Here is a 17,287-nt window from a genome sequence, read left to right as displayed (position 1 = left end):
AGGAGGATTAAGATTATCACAGAATTATTAGCTTTACATACCATGTAACACATTACCACAAATTATGTAAGCAGCAATGTAAAATGACACACATTTTTATCTCACAGTATCTGCGGGTCAGAAGTGTGGGCACAGCTAATTTGGGTCCCTTGCTTAAGGTCTCACAAGGCTACCATCCAGGTGTCTGCTGGGTTGTATTCTCATCTAAAGGCTTCACTGGGGAAGGATTCATTTCTGGGCTTCCCTAGGCAGAATTCATTTCTCTGTGGCTGTAAGATTCATGTAAGCTGTTTCTTTAAATACAACCAGGGAGAGAGAGAGAGGGAGAGGGAGCGCAGAGGGAGAGATCCATACTTTAGTGAGATAGGCACTACACCTATGTAACCACATATATGTGATCACGTACATTACATCACCTCTGCTGCACTCCAAGCCACAGATCCCACCCACACGCAAGAGGAGGAGATTACACAAGCAAGGATAATGAGAACCACTTAAGGTCTGTCAAGTCTGTCCAGCTATCTGCCACGTAAAAATTGTAGAAATTATTCCCATGGATGTTTCAAAAACAGAAGAAACCCAAATGTCCCCCAGTGAATGAATGGATAAAGAAAATGTGGTATACCTATGCAGTGGTATATTATTCAGCCTTAAAAAGGAAGGAAATTCGGACACATACCACAACATGGATGAACCTTAAAGATATTATGCCAAGTGAAATAGGTCAGACACAAAAAGACAAATACCATATGCTTTCACTTGTATGAGGTCCCTGCTGTAGTCAAATTCACAGAGGCAGAAAGCAGGATGGTGGTTTCCAGGATCTGGGAGGACAAAGGAATGGGGAGTTGTATTAGTCAGGGTTTTCCAGGGAAATGAAAACAATAGAATTTGTATATATAGAGAGAGAAAGGGATTTATCATTTAATTATGGAGGCCGGCAAGTCCAACTCTGTAACGTGGGCTGGCAGACTCAAGACCTAGGAGAGCCAATGGTGCAGTTCCAGTCCAAAGGCTGTCTCCTGGAGAATTTTTTCCTTTTTTGGAGAAACGGTAGTTTTTTGTTCTGTTCAGGCTTTCAACCGATTGGATGAAACCCACTCACATGGGGAGAAATCTGCTTCATTCTACTGATTAAAATGGTAATCTCAGCCAAAAACGCCCCTGCAGAAACACTCAGAAGAATGTTTGACCAAATATCTGGGCACGCTGTGACCCAGTCAAGTTGACGCATAAAATCAACCGTCATAGGAGTTCTTGTTTAATGGATACAGAGTTTCCGTTGGAGAAGATGAAGAACGTTCTGGAGATGGATAGAGGTGATGGTTGCACAACAATGTGGATGTGTTTAACGCCACGAAACTGTACACCTAAAAATGGCTAAAACGGTAAAAATTTTATGTTATGTAAGTTTTACCACAATAAAAAAAGAGAGGAATAGCTTAAAACCTACAGGCTAGAATAGCAAATAGCAAATAGAATAGAATAGCAAATAGAATAGCAAATAGCAAATAGAACAGCAAAATATGGCCATGTTGAGGGGCTAGATCACCCAGAAGATGGTGACTGGTCTAGTTTTCACACTGTCCATGTTGTAGCACTTCTGCGTGAGCTTCTGGTTGGAGGGACATCAAGAAAAGATTTGAGGGTGCCCCTGATGTGGGTATCCTCTACTGCATACCACATTTAAAGTCTACTATGAAGTGGATATGCTCTGCCTTGGTGATCTGAAAAGTCTCTCACTGAATCCTTTGAGAGAGATTCATACTGCGTTTATAATATCACTTAGAAGAAGTCACCTATGTCTTTTATGACCTGGCATAATTGAAAGAACAGTGAACTGAGTTCTTGTCTAGCATCAGGTAGAAAAGAGATATTCAGTAACCCACTTAAATTTGGGGGACTTTAGTTCCACTTTCTCAAAATAAAAGAATTGAGATAGATTTTTCTTCGATTTCTTTGTAGTTTAAAAATCCAGTTTATGCTGGTGATGTCTTCACAATTAAGAATCTCGTGTTAACTGTCAACTGTCTGTAGACTATTGGCACAATTAGTATGGTATGCTAGGGTGGTAGAAAAGAATGAGATTTCCTTAATAGAAGGGGATCTATCCTTACTTTTAAAGGGCTTATAATTTAGTTGGAGAAATGGAATAACATTAATGAAGTTGAAAATCAATACAGTGCATGTTAGAGTACATAAAATGAGGGGAGAAAAAGAAACTGATGATGACATTCCGACCTGTAGGTGCTAAGGTGAGAGGATTTTTTAAAGAAAAAAAAAATTGTGTGTGAAGGAAGTATAGGACTTGTAGAGCTCACCACCAAGTCCTGGACTGTTAGGGAGATTCCTGTGAGTGTTGACCCAAAGGACAACGGATGATTATGCCCTCCTGGGTCTCATGGGTGAAGTGCGGAGGTGAATATCAGAGATCTGGGCGATCTAGCTCAATCTTAGGCCTTCTGTAAGGAGTGCATTTCTTTCTGGTCTTGTGTCTTTCTTTGGGTAATTTTTTTTTTTTTTTTTGCGTTACGCGGGCCTCTCACTGTTGTGGCCTCTCCCGTTGCGGAGCACAGGCTCCGGACGCGCAGGCTCAACGGCCATGGCTCACGGGCCCAGCCGCCCCGCGGCATGTGGGATCTTCCCGGACCAGGGCACGAACCCGTGTCCCCTGCATCGGCAGGCGGACTCTCAACCGCTGCGCCACCAGGGAAGCCCCTTTCTTTGGGTATTTTAACTACATACTCACATGCATCCTTCTGAGATACTTCTTCCTATAAAAAGCTATGAGGATGTAATGGGCTCACAAGAAATATGTGTCATGTCCATTTCCTCAACAAGGGTACCTCTATGTCTCGTCTTAATCCACTAGAACATTGATGGCATCTGAAATAGCGTCGCTGTGGGAAATGATAAAGTGTCCACTTCACTGTGGTATCATTTCAGTATTTATTAATCATCATTAAAATAATTTCCTGAGATCCTGTTTATGTGAAAGTCCCCATGGCAAATGCAGTTATGTATCTAATCTTGCTTCCTGGCGCTCACAATCAAGGGAGGTGGTGTGGGGCTTGAGGGATAAAGGTAAGTAACATTGATTTGTTACAAGCTGATTGGACTAGGATATATTTGCGAGTTGCTGAGCCTCCTTTGTGATCTGTCTCATAGAGTAGCACTTTAAATGATCAACTATTTTCAATTTGGCCTCAGATACCCTGCACAGAAAAGGGGAATAAAAAAAATTTAGGGAGGAGGAGAGAAACGGAATCCTAATTAGGCTTTCATTTTGGTGAAAAATTATTACTGATGAAAACGATTCATTTTCCTAATAGTTTCCTAGATTTTGTTTATTTACATATTTTTCTCCAATCTTTTATGTATTCCCTTCTTTTTATTTTTCTCCTGGTATAGTTTAAAGCAAATACTAGCTATCATATCATTTTTGCCCATAAATACTTCAGAAGATATCTCTAATAGGTAAGGATTTTTTTTTAAAAGCATGTATAACTGCAACAAGATTTTTTTTTCTGGTTATGAGGTTGTGAGGGAAAAATAGGTAAGAATTCTATCAGTGAATACATATAGTATCTTTACTGGGTTCCCATAGAAGTCTTTGTGACTCAAGGCAGACATATAAAATGTATTCTTTGATGAGCAATTCCACTGTGTTGAGTATTACTACTGCTAATATTAATAACTACCATTTATCGATTTCTTATTATGTTTGAAGTACAAAGCTTAGCATTTTCACCCAATATCTCATTTGAACACCTATAGCAGCATTATCAACAGTATCAAGTGGACATTATAATGTCCTAATGTATAGCCAAAGACATTCCCCAAGATTAGAGACCAAGGGAATAGCAAAGGAAGGATATGAAACAATCTCCATCTGGCCCCAAAGTTCTCTCTGCTGCTATGTTATACGCCACTGTACGGAATAGCACTCCTAACTAAGTTCTAAAATTACCTAGGTTATCATGGCTAGAGAGATAAGAGTCCTAAGTGATTAATCCCCAAATTCCTAAGTCTATAGCTGATGAAAAAAAGTCAGAATTAAAAAGGAAAATGCGAGACGTATGAAAGACTCAGTATAGAGATAGTCTGCTACAGTGAAATAAACAAATGTGGATATTGGCATCAAGTAACCTGGTCTAATGCACACTCTTCCACAAATTTACTGTGAATTACCCTTTTAAATTTCAGTTTCCATATCTGCAGCGTGGGTGCAAATTCCTCTCCTCTAATGCTCATGGAAAATACAGTTTTCCCTTTCATAAATTACTTAGTGAACTATCCTGAAACACTATCAGAATCACCACTTTCCCCTCCTGCAATAGACATAACCCAAGAATTTGCGTCAGCCAAGTTCCCAGTATGAAGCAAAGCCTCTCCTTCCTCCTACCAATGACTGAGTCATTCTACTAGATATCAGTAGCTATTTAAACACTCCAGCAGGAGCTCACACATTTTTACTTTGTAGAAGTCCTTGGCTGCTTCACTCTCTCATTCTTGGAATAAATTTGGAAATGACTTTTGCTGACCTGAAGAGCCAGAGTATGAAGGGTCAACTGGATCAGAAGCCAAATGGAGAGAGAGACAAAGGTACTAGGGGTGGATAAATATGTACAGGGACAGAATTAGGTTAGAAATGTAAACTAACTGAATAGAGGATTAGAAGACTACAACATCCGAATGTGGGAAAATATTAAAGAGTTAATAGCACTTACTTAAAGGAAAAACAAGTCAGATGTAATGGTGATAACGAAGATGATGTTGACGAATAAACTAACTTGGTATGAATGATGCTGTAGTAGAGGGTGATAACTAACTTTTATTGAACATTTGCTATAGGCTATTTTCTATGATATTCACTTTACATGCATTATTTCTCTAAATCTTCACACCTTGAGATTAGGACTAATCTTATCTCCCTTTTACAGAGGACTAACTAGGGACTGGGAGGATTAACTAAATTACCCAGTTTTATGTGGCTAGTAAGTGGTAGAGCTAGGATTGATCTATAAGACGGAATGAATATTGACCAGAGAGAAACGTTGATTGAAAGATTTACTCAGATATTTGCCTCCAAGGCTAGGATTGGGCAATTATTTGCAAGACACGTAACTGTCTTCAACTTCTTTTCTGCCAAGTTGCTATACACATTTCTGGGAGCTTAATAACTTTTGAATCAGAGAATAAACCACATTGCTTCCTGTCAAAATTTCTATTTTGTTTGGGTCATCTGTAGAGTCTATTAGGAGTGCTTCTGACGCGTGAGAACTCTGTGAATATATTTGACCACTGATTGATTGGAATCATCATACCTTCATGCTGGAAGTTTTGTGATGTGACGTTCTAAGTCACATAGCTACTGACAATTGGATTAAAGACCTATATTTGGATCTTAACATTTGTGTGATCTTAGGCAAGTCACTGAATGGTCAGTTTCCTTGTTTGCATATAGAGGATAACATTATCAGTGTCTTATTTGTTTACCTAACAAGGTGAGGAGTCCAAATCCATTACATGAAATGTTTTCCCACTGAACCAGTAATATCTGTGCTTTTTAAGTGGTGGACCTCATAATAAGATATTCGTACACCTGTGAGCTACATGATTGATTTATTTTTATAATAATGGTGAATTTTTCTCTTGTAACAAGAAGGCCACAGCTGGTGTGAGTATAGGACATGATGTTAATATGAATCAAGGGAATATTGAGATTTCATTCCTATTTTTCTTTGGTCAATAACCCCAGTTCCAAATAAAAATTGAATGGCACAAAATTATGTATTAGTTCTTTGAGGTTTTCTCAGTTGGTTAACTGACTAAAGGCTTATTTGCTTGATATCTGATATTCGTTTATGGTATGTTACTTATAACTGCGTGTGTGTGTGCACATGCATGTGTGCGTATGTGCATGTGTTTGCACGCGTGTGTGTGCACACGTGCATGCGAGCGTGCGTGTGTGCGTGCACACGTGCACGTACAGACACATGGTCCCTATTAAAAACATCAGGCTCTCTACCCTGTGGAGGAAGTTAATCTAACCAAGCTGGGCTGAGAGTTTCTTGAAGACTCACTGTGGGGACAGCAGACAAAGCATAAACTTTAGATTCTAGATTTGGGGTCAAATATCTGGTATCGATTCCTTGCTCCTAGAGTTGCTAGCTGCATGACCATAGGTAAATTACTTAAATTCTTTAACTGGACATAGTTCGCATCTGTACATGTGAATAATGAATTATTTGCAAAGCCATTGGGAATACTAGAGGTCAGTAATGCAAAGCACCAGGTACAGACAGTACTCAAAGAATTGTTTGATCCCTTGCCTCCATCACTTCTGTCTTTCTGAATCTATCTTCTGTCACTTTAGGTCTTCGTTTTCTTTCCTCTCGGAGGTGGTACCCTGCTGCTATGGCTCTAGGGATCCTTTGTCTGGGATTACTGGTGACCGTTATATTGCTGATAATCCAATGTAAGTGCTGAAGCTGGGAAAAGATGGAGAACAAAAAATGAGAACTTATAAACATGGTTTATTTGTTGGTTTCATAACAGCTATAAACAGCCTTCATTTAGATACATTTTAGGCAAATTGTTTTAAGAGTGAGTGGGAAGATGAATGGGTATATGGTGCTCTTCCCTCAAATAGATTGAGGCATGGGATGAAGATTATGAATGGTAGGTTTTTGTTTGGTTCTGTTTTCATAACTTCATGGATAAGGCCTATTTAAACCTCAGAATAATGAGGAAGAAAATAATTTGAAGTTACTAATCCACAAGGTCACCCGAGGGACCCAAAAGTAAAAGAAACTTCATTTAGTTCATGCTGAGTTTTAATAGAGATGATTAAATACCAATTTAAAGTTAAGAACCCAGAAATACAGTCTTCATAAAAAAAACATTCAAAACAAAACATTCTTCAAATTTATAATATGGCCATTTAGGAAAGAGGGGATGTTGAGAGGAAAAGAAATGAAAGGAACCATGAAAATGGCTAAGAAAGAAGGAAAATGGTGTTGATCGTCCATCTAATACACCTGTGTATTTAGGTCACAGATCTGAGTTATTTATCTCTAGAATCCTAGGCTCTCTAGAGCCCTAGAATCCAGGTTACTAAGGCCTTTGAAGTGCTAATTTGTTTCTCGGTTGTTTAAGGTCTCACACAACTTATGTTTTCAATCTATGAACACTTTCAATCTATAAAACTTTTCCTACTGATCTGGGAGAAGAGCCCTTGACTCAGAGATAGTCATTGGAAGAGTCTTCCTCTAAGGCTTGGACCACTCTGCAACAGGGTCAAATCTGGCTTTCAACCCAAGAGGTCTACTTTGTACTGAACCGTCAACCTTCTAGAACTGAGATATTGGACCCTTAACATTTGCTGCCTGCTTGATTTCACAACTTTCCTTTCATCTCTACCCTTCCTAAAAAAGCAAAACAAAAAAACCAAAACCAAACAAAAAAAATAACAAACTAAAACTGAAAAATATGTTTCAGACTCTTGTGTTAGCAGCTTAAAAAAATTCCGTGGGAGGGTTTCTCAAAAACGGGGTGAGTGTCACAGTTTTTAACTAAAATCAGGAAATGGGGAAGGGTAGAGAAAGGGCAGAGGAATTAAGACACAACTAGAGTAAGTCATTTATGACAAGTGCTACTAATAGTCACTGAGTCCGGTTTGTGTCTGACTATCTTAGATCGTCTATATTTTATTTATGCCACTCGTATAAGACTTATCCTGTGATTCCTTTTAACTTGTGTGTAACTCTCAACAACGAGTAAAATCCTGTCTTATTTTTTTAAATCACAAGTATCTGTGACAGTCCCTCACATTTAAAAAATATTGCATGAATATCAAGTAATTTCCAAATCTGTAATTCCTGAATAAATTTGGGTCATTTTGAAGCAGTTTGTTGTCCAAAAAAAAATGGTTTGATTTAGTTCTTTGATTTCCTCAAAATCTTGTGGAGGAATTTTTACTGGGGTTGGAAATGGAGTCTTAATTCAGTTCTGATTTAGTATCCCAGGTGTCTGATCTAAAGCAACAGCAAGCAAACCTTACTCACCAGGAAGATATCCTGGAGGGACAGATTTCAGCCCAGCCCCAGACGGAAAAATCTTCCCAGGAGTCACAAGGGGAACTCAAAGAAATGATAGAAACCCTTGCCCACAAGCTGGATGAAAAATCCAAGAAACTAATGGAACTTCATCACCAGAACCTGAATCTCCAAGAAGCTCTGAAAAAAGCAGCAAACTATTCAGGTATGAGGGAGGGAGGGGTGAAGAGAGACTTCTCTGTAAATCTTAACATTTTTTGGAAATATCTCTAGGCACAAAATTGGCATATTGATATATGTATCCTTTTTTGTTCATCATGTTCTACACCAGAAGTCCTCTCTTTTTGTCATCCTCACCCTATCCCGTGCCAAATTCTTGAGTTAATCTGATTCAATCAACCATACTTTTTGGTGGATTTAAGTTTTCCTGCCTCACAAGAGCTTCTCTTTCTTTATAACTTTCTGGTTTTGAGATTTTTCTGGAAGAAATCCCTCACCTTTACCCTTTGCACAGATTCTTCTCTCTTTCCATTCCAAGGTATCTTAATCATTGATTTCTTTTCCTAAGGGTCTCCTTGGTCCTGGGGACCCCTTCCTCTTCATTAGCATTATTCTATGGGACTGTTTCTCATAAAGTGTACTGCGTCCATGTAAACTGAATCAATAGAGGTGAGCTGGCTTGTGTTAAGTAGATACTTCAAATTAGACAAAGTTATGAGACCCAGGAAGTCAATGTATATGAGAAGAACTGAGTTGATCTCAGCTGATTAGGTACACTCAGAATCTAGGAGGCAGATAGAAACATTTATAACATGGAGATAATAATGTGAACTCAATATTACAGAAGTGACCTGTACAGTTAGTATAGTTTTTCTACAACGTATAATTAAATCAGGTATGTGCTTTTAATCATGGGGAGAATTTGAAAGTGGGAAATAGAGTCCCTTTCAGTGGTACATTGCTTTCTTGGCATTAGTAACTAGCTGTCACTAATAAACAGAGATTTCTGCAGCTTCTTGCTTGTACAGCTCACCTTAATCTCAACCACGTAGTTTTGTTGAATAAAGATGATAAGGGAACAGTTTATAGGTACCCATCCATTTATTTTATAGAGGAAACCCAGGGAAGTTAAATGATAATAACGATAAGTAGTTTTGTATAAAGTTTTGCAGTTTATAAATCCCTTCAGTATGTACAGGGTTATTTAAATTTCCAAAATTAGCAGACGTTTATAGACAAGCTGATTTTTTAGCAAGTGTCAAACATATATTGAATCTCTTTAAGGAAAGAGCTGTTTAGGACATAAAACCATCTCAAAGAAGGCTTAAAGGAAGGAGGCTAATATATCAAGGACAGGAATGTTTATATAAGCAGACATAGCTACATACCAAAAATGGTTTATTTCACAGGTGGGGCTGTGAAATTAGGCTTGTTTTTATCAGTTGTATGGGAGTAAAATTATGTCAGGATTGTTCAGGCTCGTATCCCAGAGATGCCAAGTGTGGACAACTAATCAAAAATAAAAGGTGATATGTCTCTTGTAGCAGATACACCAAGTAACGTGTTTTCATTCCTTGGCAGTGTCAGATAAAAGCCAATTAGTAGAGATGTCAAATAAAGCACGGCTGTCCATCAAGCAGCTTTGAGAAGATTCTGAAAAACATTAATAATAAAATACTACGCAAAAAAAATTATGCCAGTTTTCTCAAGTTTGAGACAAGTTTTATCTTTCTTACTAACCAGTCTGTGGTCCTCGGTATATGTATGAAGAGGGCAAGACGCTGAGAAATTGGCATACGTGACTTGCTTGAGGTCAGCCAGCTAGAAAGATACAGAGTCTTCAAAGTAACAGACTACATTTTAGCACCTGAATTAGTGGTGGTTCTCAACCCTTCGTGTACAAAATTATCACCTAAGTAGCTTGTTAAAAGTGGCAAGTTCCAGATTTACCCCAAAACCCTGTATCAAAATATCTTGAGGGGGCATCAAGAAATATTTCCTCAGTTAATTCAAACTCAGGAGTTTGAGAGGTAGTGTAATATAGTGATGAAACACACAGATGCTAGCGTTAGACTGCTCGTGTTCAAAGTCCCATTTTCTCTATCTTTCAAATGAAGAAAATTAACCTAACTCTCACATACTGTGGTTATGAGGATTAAATGAGCCAATACATAAAAATGACTGCCAACCATTTTTGGCACGTTGGTTAACACAGTGGTTATTGTGTTTGTTAAATAAAAAAATAATAATAATTAAAGGACATACAGGTGGTTTGAATGCCACATTTTAACATTCATCTTTTTCACTTTTTCGTGGCTTGGAAAACCTACCTAGACCTTTCTTTTAGTTCAGGAAAACCAATATACTCTTTACTTTGACATAGTAAGACAGGACTAGGCAAATTAATAAGTTAGGAAGCTTGCACTCTTTGCTTTCAATCCGGGCTTATATATAGCCTTCCTCATTCACTTTCTCCTTTCATAGTTCAGTCCCTCTACTTTGTCCTCTCTGATAAAGCCTATTCTTACAAAATTATCTGATGGTTTTATGCCACCATGAAAATTGAAATTAAAATGTTGCCTTGCTCAAGGATTTGAGGTTTTTTTTCTTTTTTTGGTCACAGCATAGAACAAAGGGCTTTGTTCCCCAGTAAAGAGATTCCAAGTGTTAGTAACACACGGAAGGGATGATGATGATGAAGGGGAGAAGAAGGGGGAGGAGAAAGAGGATTTGGGGATCGTTTAAAATATCTGTAAAACACATATCTTGCCTATTGTCTAAGTCCTGAGTTGAGTTTTTTGGACTCTCTGGGAACTTTCTGCTGAAAACTTTCCCCTACTTTCTGAAATCTTATTTAAATTGAGATGGTCTCTTTGCACCAATATACTGTTCTCCCTAGAACAGTTCTGTCCAAAAGAAATACAGTGTGTGCCACATATGCAACATTAAATTTCCTAGTAATCACAGTAAGCATGAAAAATAAACAGATGAAATTAATTTTAATGACATATTTAACCCAATATACTTGAAATATTATTTTGACACTAATCAGTATAAATATTATTAATGGGATATTTTATATTCTTTTTTTCATAGTACGTTTTCAAAATCAGGGGAATATTTTACACTTACAGAACATCATCTCAATGCAGACCAGCCGTAACTCAAGTACTCAAGAGCCACATAGGGCTACATGTCCAGAATCAGGAGGCACAGTATCTAAACCCAAATCCATCATTCAAAGACCTGAAGTTTTAAAATATATAAGCATATCTTTTTTAGTAGCAGAATACCTATTACATATTCATCCCCCCAACTCTCACTTCCATGATTCCAAACATAATTTTTAAAAAATAGATCAGATTCTAAAATTACATCCCAGCTCAAGCCTTGCTTTTTAACAGTCTTGCTTTTTAATTGAGTTTTCTAAAATCAGAATGCTTCATTTCTTTTTTCTCCAGAAAAGGGAGCAATAAAGACTCTAGGCTATTTAGGTATTTGCAGAGTCTGGGTGTAATTCTAATTAAGAAGAGGTGGTAGCATGTGAGAGTCCTGAGAGGTGAATTGATTTAAGAATTGTAGAAATATTTTTACTCAGGCCTAACTCACTAATTAAGTGTATTACATTTCCTAGGTCCTTGTCCCCAAGACTGGCTCTGGCATGAAGAAAACTGTTACCAATTTTCCTCTGGCCCATTTAATTGGGAAAAAAGCCGGGAGAATTGCTTGTCTTTGGACGCCCACATGCTGAAGATTAATAGCTCAGATGATCTGGTGAGTTTTTAATGGATGTGTGTTGGCCTGGAATATTGGTTTACAGGGAAATAGGTCAGGTTAAGGCCCTCCTTGAGAATCAGAATATGTACCTGTTTTCTAGCCTAGGCTGGCCACTGGTTACGTGCATGACCTTGGATGGACAGGTTATGAAGTATCTCTAGGCTCCAGTAGACATTTCTGTAAAGCCATCAGGAGGATGTCTAAGAGCTCTTTGGGTTCTTTCGTTTTGTGAATCTAATTTAAAAAGTCCACATCGACTCTTTCATCAACTCAGAAACATGACTTCCCACAGGAATTCATCCAGCGAGCAATCGCCCATTCCAGTTTCCCATTCTGGATGGGGTTGTCTCTGAAGAAACCCAACTACTCATGGCTCTGGGAGGATGGTTCTCCTTTGATGCCCCACTTGTAAGTTTCCTATTCTTTGCTGAACCTACTAGTGAAGTTACTGCCACATTCCACGCAATGTCCTCTTCTTGCTGGAAAGAAGCTTGGGGAATTTCTGAATCTCTCTCCCCAGCTCTCTCACACAGGGACTTGCCCGTTTACCCATTCAGATCTTCTCTTACATTTTCCTTCTCACGTTTATTGCGGACTTGAAGCTTTAAGACAAGGCTAAGTGCCTGACACAAGGTGGCAGTAAATCTAAATTTGTTTTTCTCCCTGCCTGCAGGTTTAGACTCCAGGGAGCTGCTTTCCAGATGTATTCTTCAGGCACCTGTGCATATATACAAAGGGGAGCTGTTTTTGCTGAAAACTGCATTTTAACTGCATTCAGTATATGTCAGAAGAAGGCAAATCTATTGACAGTACAGTGAATGTGAAGGCTCTGGAAGAAAAGGAGAAGACCTTTGAATTTTCTTCTGAAAATTAAGCTATACTTCGTCACTTAGGTGCGAACCATAAAAGCCCTGAGGACTTCCTGTTACTAGCTAAAGTGCAGAACTCCTTAGCAGAGACTGGGGCCCAGCTGCTTGACACCTTGATAGCAAAAGTTTTAATTCTCTATGTATATCTTTTTTCACCTAGCTCCTTCCAAGCCCCCCGCCAGTCTTCAGTGAAGTCCATTTTCCTGTTTCTAAGAACTTGTTGCCTAACTCAAGGTCACAAAAATTTTTCTGCTATGTTTTCTTCTAGACATTTTATAGTTTCAGATTTTACGTGGAAATCTTTAACTTTTGGGGGGATAATTTGTAAGTCACGTATGGATGTATGGAAGTTCTTTTTCTTTTCCTTTTTGCATGTGGATATTCAATTGCTTCTGCAACATTTGCTGAAAAGACTATTCTTTCTTCACTACATTGCCTTTGCACTTTTGTCAACAATTATGCATACATGTCTGGGTCTATTTCTGGACTCTATTCTGTTCCATCGATCTATTTGTGTATTCTTTGTGCATAACACCATTACGATATTTTGGATTCGGTAGTTTTATAATATATCTTGAAATCACATGGAGGTAGTTCTTCAATGTTGTTTTGGTTAATCTATGTCTTTGCATTTCCGTCTTAATTTTTGAATTGGCTTGTCAATTTCTAAAAAAACTTTTTGAAATTTTGAATGTGATTTCACTGAATCTATAGATAATTGGGGGAAATTGAATTCTTTAAAATACTGATTTGTTCAACTCATGGATTTTCTTTATGCGATGTTTTGTAATTTTCTCTGTATAGAGAAAATTATAGATGTTTGTATAGATGTATAGATGTTTCACATATTTTATTAGATGTTTAGATGTTTCACATATTTTATTAGATTATCATCATGTATTTCACATCTTTTATACTACTGTAGACGGTACTGTTATCATTGTAGTTTTTATTTCCAATGCCCTTTGCTATTGTATAGAATTATAATAGTTTTTTATATTAACCTTATATCCTGAAACCTTGATAAGCTCACTTATTTCTTTTAGTAAGTGTGTGTGTGTGTTTGCGTGTGTGGTGTGTGTATGTATTTCATTGGATTTTCCTCATACATAATCATGTCATCTGCAAATAAAAATATTTTTATTTTTTCCTTTCTGGATGATTTTTATTTCTTTTCCTTGCCTGATTTCATAGACTAGAACCTCCAGTAGAATATTGAATAAAAATGGTGAGAGTGCAAATCCTTATTTTGTTCTTGATCTTGGGAATAAGTCAATGTTATACCATTAACTAAGGTGTTAAGTGTATATTTTTCATAGATGAATATTATCAGTTTGAGAAATTTTCCTTTTGTTCTTAGAATACTGAGAGGTTTTATCAGAAATGGGTATTGATTCGTCTAATACTTTTCCTATATCTGTTGAGATGATCATATCGTTTTTCTTTTCTCTTTTTAGTTTAACATGATGAATTAACTTAAGTAGTTATAGAAGTTTAAGCCAGCTTTCGATTCTCGAGCTGTATTATCATTTTAATATATCACTGGATTAGATCTGCTAAAATTTGGCTTAGAATTTTTGCAACTACGTTTATGAACGACATTTCTATGTAATTTTCTTTTCATGTAACAGCTTTGTCTGGTTTAGGTTTCAGAGTAGTACTCCTTTATGCCAATTTTCTGGAAGATTTTGTGTAGAATTGGTATGATTTGTTCATTCAATATTTGAAGCAATTTGCCATTGAAGTCATCTGGGCATGGAGTTTTCTGTGTTTCACAAGATTTTTAATTATTTACTGTTAAATTTGCCCAAGTAGTGACCATTTTGGGTGCTCTTCATCTCTGTTTTAGATCCACATTACATCACGTGATATTTTAAGTTTTCTTAAAGGACTTTCTTTATCATTCCCTATAGTGAAGGTCTGCTTGTGAGGAAATCTTTCTTCTTTTCCATCAAGTTTGAAAAAATTTAAGCTGCTAGGCTATTACCTCTTCAAATGTTTTTTTCTGCCCCACCTCCCGGTACCCCCTCACTCCACCTCTTTTCCCTCCCCCCACCCCCCGCCCCTATGCACACACACACTGTTGAGGGACTCCAGTTATGTGAATACTGGGCTGCCACAGTGCCCTAATGCTTCTTTCTTTCTTGCTCTCTTCCCTCCCTCCCTCCTTGTCCTTGTTCTTTCCTTTCCCTTTAAAATTATTATCTCTCAGTGTTTCATTTTTGTTAGTTTCTATTGTTATAAAATCAAGTCCATGAATCTTTTCTACTGAGTGTCTATCATTAATATCACACAGCGTATTTTTCATCCCACACTTTGTAGTTCTCATCTCTAGAAGTGTGCTTTAAAAACAAATCCTCCATGTCTCTATGTAGCTTTTTAAATCTACGAACATACGAAGAACATATGAACTATTTTAATGTCTGTGCCTTCTAATTCTGACCTCTAAGTTGTTTTTTTGTGATTTTATTTTTTAACTGGAGTACAGTTAACCCTTGAATGATGCGGGGGCTAGGGGCACCAGCCCCTTCATGAGGCGGAAAATCTATGTATAACTTTGTAGTCAGCCCTCTGTACCTCCTTTCCAAATGTGGGTTGTGTAGTGCTGTAGTATGGATTTAGTGATAAAAATCCACATATTCGTGGATCCATGCATTTCAAACCCACCTCGTTCAATGATCTACTGTATAATTGACTTACAATATTATATTAGGTCAATGCTAGATATTTTTCGTTCCTCTAAATATTCCTGAGTTTTATTGTGAGAACAATTTAAGTTACATAGAAACAGTGAGATGCTCCTGAGTATTGCTTTTATGATGATCAGGCAGTACCAAAGAAGTTCTCAGTCTGGGGTTAACGATTCTCCATTATGAAGGGTATATTTTCTGAGTATCCCACCCAATACTCAATGGGCTATGATCTGGTCCAGTCTTGCTGTTGGGAAAGGGCACTGTTTCCTGCCCCACGTGAACTTGGGCATTATTTCCTTCGTTTATTTTATTTTATTTTTTTAATGATATATCTTTCCATTTATTTAGATATTATTAAAAATTCTCTGCACAGTAATTTGGAGCTTTTAATATAACACTCTTGCACATTTTTATTACATTTATTATTGTATTTATTATTAGGATATTAATAGTTTTCTTGCTATTGTAAATGACAAAAAATTGTCTATTTTTGCTGGTATATATGAATACAACATATATTTGAATATGGAGTTTTGTATCCAGTAAAGTTGCTATAGGCCATGAAATAAGATAAGACAAAGAATTAAAAGATATTAAGATTGGAAATGAAGAAATAAGACTGTCATCACTTGCAGATGATATCATTAAGTGCTTGGAAAATCCCCCCAGATCTACAAATTATTAGAATTAATAAGTAAAAATAGCAACTTTACTGGAAACAAAACCCCTTTGTTTATTTTTGACGGTTCTTTCTCCAAACCCTCTGGTTACTCCCTCACACTCATGCTCTGAGCTGTAGGAGATTCTCTGCAGCTCTCTGGGGTTCTCTCTCTGTGCAGCTCTCCCCTCTCGTACTCTCGCCGGAACACTTCCTGCCTTTGTCTGTCTCAATTCTGGGGTTTCCCAGTAATCTCCTCAGTTCCCCTTCCCTGTGTGTGGCCTGCAAACTCCACAAGTGTGGTAAACTGGGGCAATCCCGGCACTCACCTTGTTTGTTTCCATCTCTCATAGATCGTTGTCTTGCTTTGTTGCTTGATATCCAGTGTTTTGAAAACTGCTGATTCATGCATTTTGTCTGTTTTTGTTTGTTTGTAACTGTCAGGTTGGAAGGTAAATCCAGCCGTTGACTGAAAAAAAAATTGCACAACGTGAGTGTTGTGAGTTAAGTTTTATTTGGGGCAAAATGAATATGTCGTCCCAGGGGACGACATTTCAGATAGCTCTGAGACAGTGCCCCTAAAAAGTAGGGGGGAAAGTCAGTGTTATATACAATTTTAGTGAAGGGGGGACGTGCAGGCAAGCACACATTTTGGCAGAGGGTGGCTGCTTGTCACGAGGAGCAGACAACACCATCGATGATTTTAGTGCTTTTCTAGGTACGAGGAGATGCAAGAATTGGGCTCATAAAATTTCCTCCTGAAAATATTTAACTATCTAAAAACCTGTTCTGCCCATTTTTGCCAGAGCACAGAGGGCCTCATTCCTGATCTCCATCCTGAACTCCTTTCAGGGGTGTTGAAGGTCAGCAGCTGCTGTGGCTCATGATTTAAACCTTGTAGAGGTAGATGGCAAGTGTCAATTTGTAGATGGTACGGTCCTTATTACCCCATTTGGCTTTGAGCAAACGTCCAAGAGAAGGATTTTGTAATTAGGGACTTTAGTTTCTCTTTCTGTTGGAACTACTGATATCTCTAAACAAAAACATCTTAGGCTGAAAAAAGAAATCTAGTCCAGATTGGAAGATGAATTTCTTGCCTCTGTGTCTGGTATAGAAATTTCAAAGTTGGTAACAGAGCTATCTTATTATTATTATTATTATTTTTGCGGTACGCTGGCCTCTCACTGCTGTGGCCTCTCCCGTTGCAGAGCACAGGCTCCGGACGTGCAG

The 17,287-nt window shown here is 37.8% G+C and overlaps 1 protein-coding gene across 1 annotated transcript; it reads left to right on the top strand.

Annotated features, from left to right (window-relative positions):
- Window positions 1-4,523: 4,523 nt before the first annotated feature.
- On the top strand, window positions 4,524-12,655 carry LOC132434416 (oxidized low-density lipoprotein receptor 1-like). The gene is made up of 6 exons (XM_060026091.2): window positions 4,524-4,605; window positions 6,380-6,481; window positions 8,023-8,265; window positions 11,695-11,834; window positions 12,130-12,245; window positions 12,511-12,655. Exons 1-6 carry the CDS (start codon window positions 4,530-4,532, stop codon window positions 12,653-12,655), a joined length of 822 nt encoding a protein of 273 aa, XP_059882074.1. The 5' UTR covers window positions 4,524-4,529.
- Window positions 12,656-17,287: the final 4,632 nt, after the last annotated feature.

The sequence above is a fragment of the Delphinus delphis genome, chromosome 11, assembly GCF_949987515.2.
Source record: "Delphinus delphis chromosome 11, mDelDel1.2, whole genome shotgun sequence".
Lineage (NCBI taxonomy): Eukaryota > Metazoa > Chordata > Mammalia > Artiodactyla > Delphinidae > Delphinus > Delphinus delphis.
The sequence above is the reverse complement of the archived record's forward strand: the minus strand, read 5'-3'. Positions and strand labels throughout refer to the sequence as shown.

Coding starts and splice junctions, on each gene's coding strand:
- LOC132434416 (XM_060026091.2), top strand. CDS start 4,530: ATGACTTTTGCTGACCTGAAGAGCCAGAGTATGAAGGGTCAACTGGAT. Junction 6,482..8,022: donor TATATTGCTGATAATCCAAT/GTAAGTGCTGAA, acceptor GTTCTGATTTAG/TATCCCAGGTGTCTGATCTA. Junction 8,266..11,694: donor AAAAGCAGCAAACTATTCAG/GTATGAGGGAGG, acceptor TACATTTCCTAG/GTCCTTGTCCCCAAGACTGG.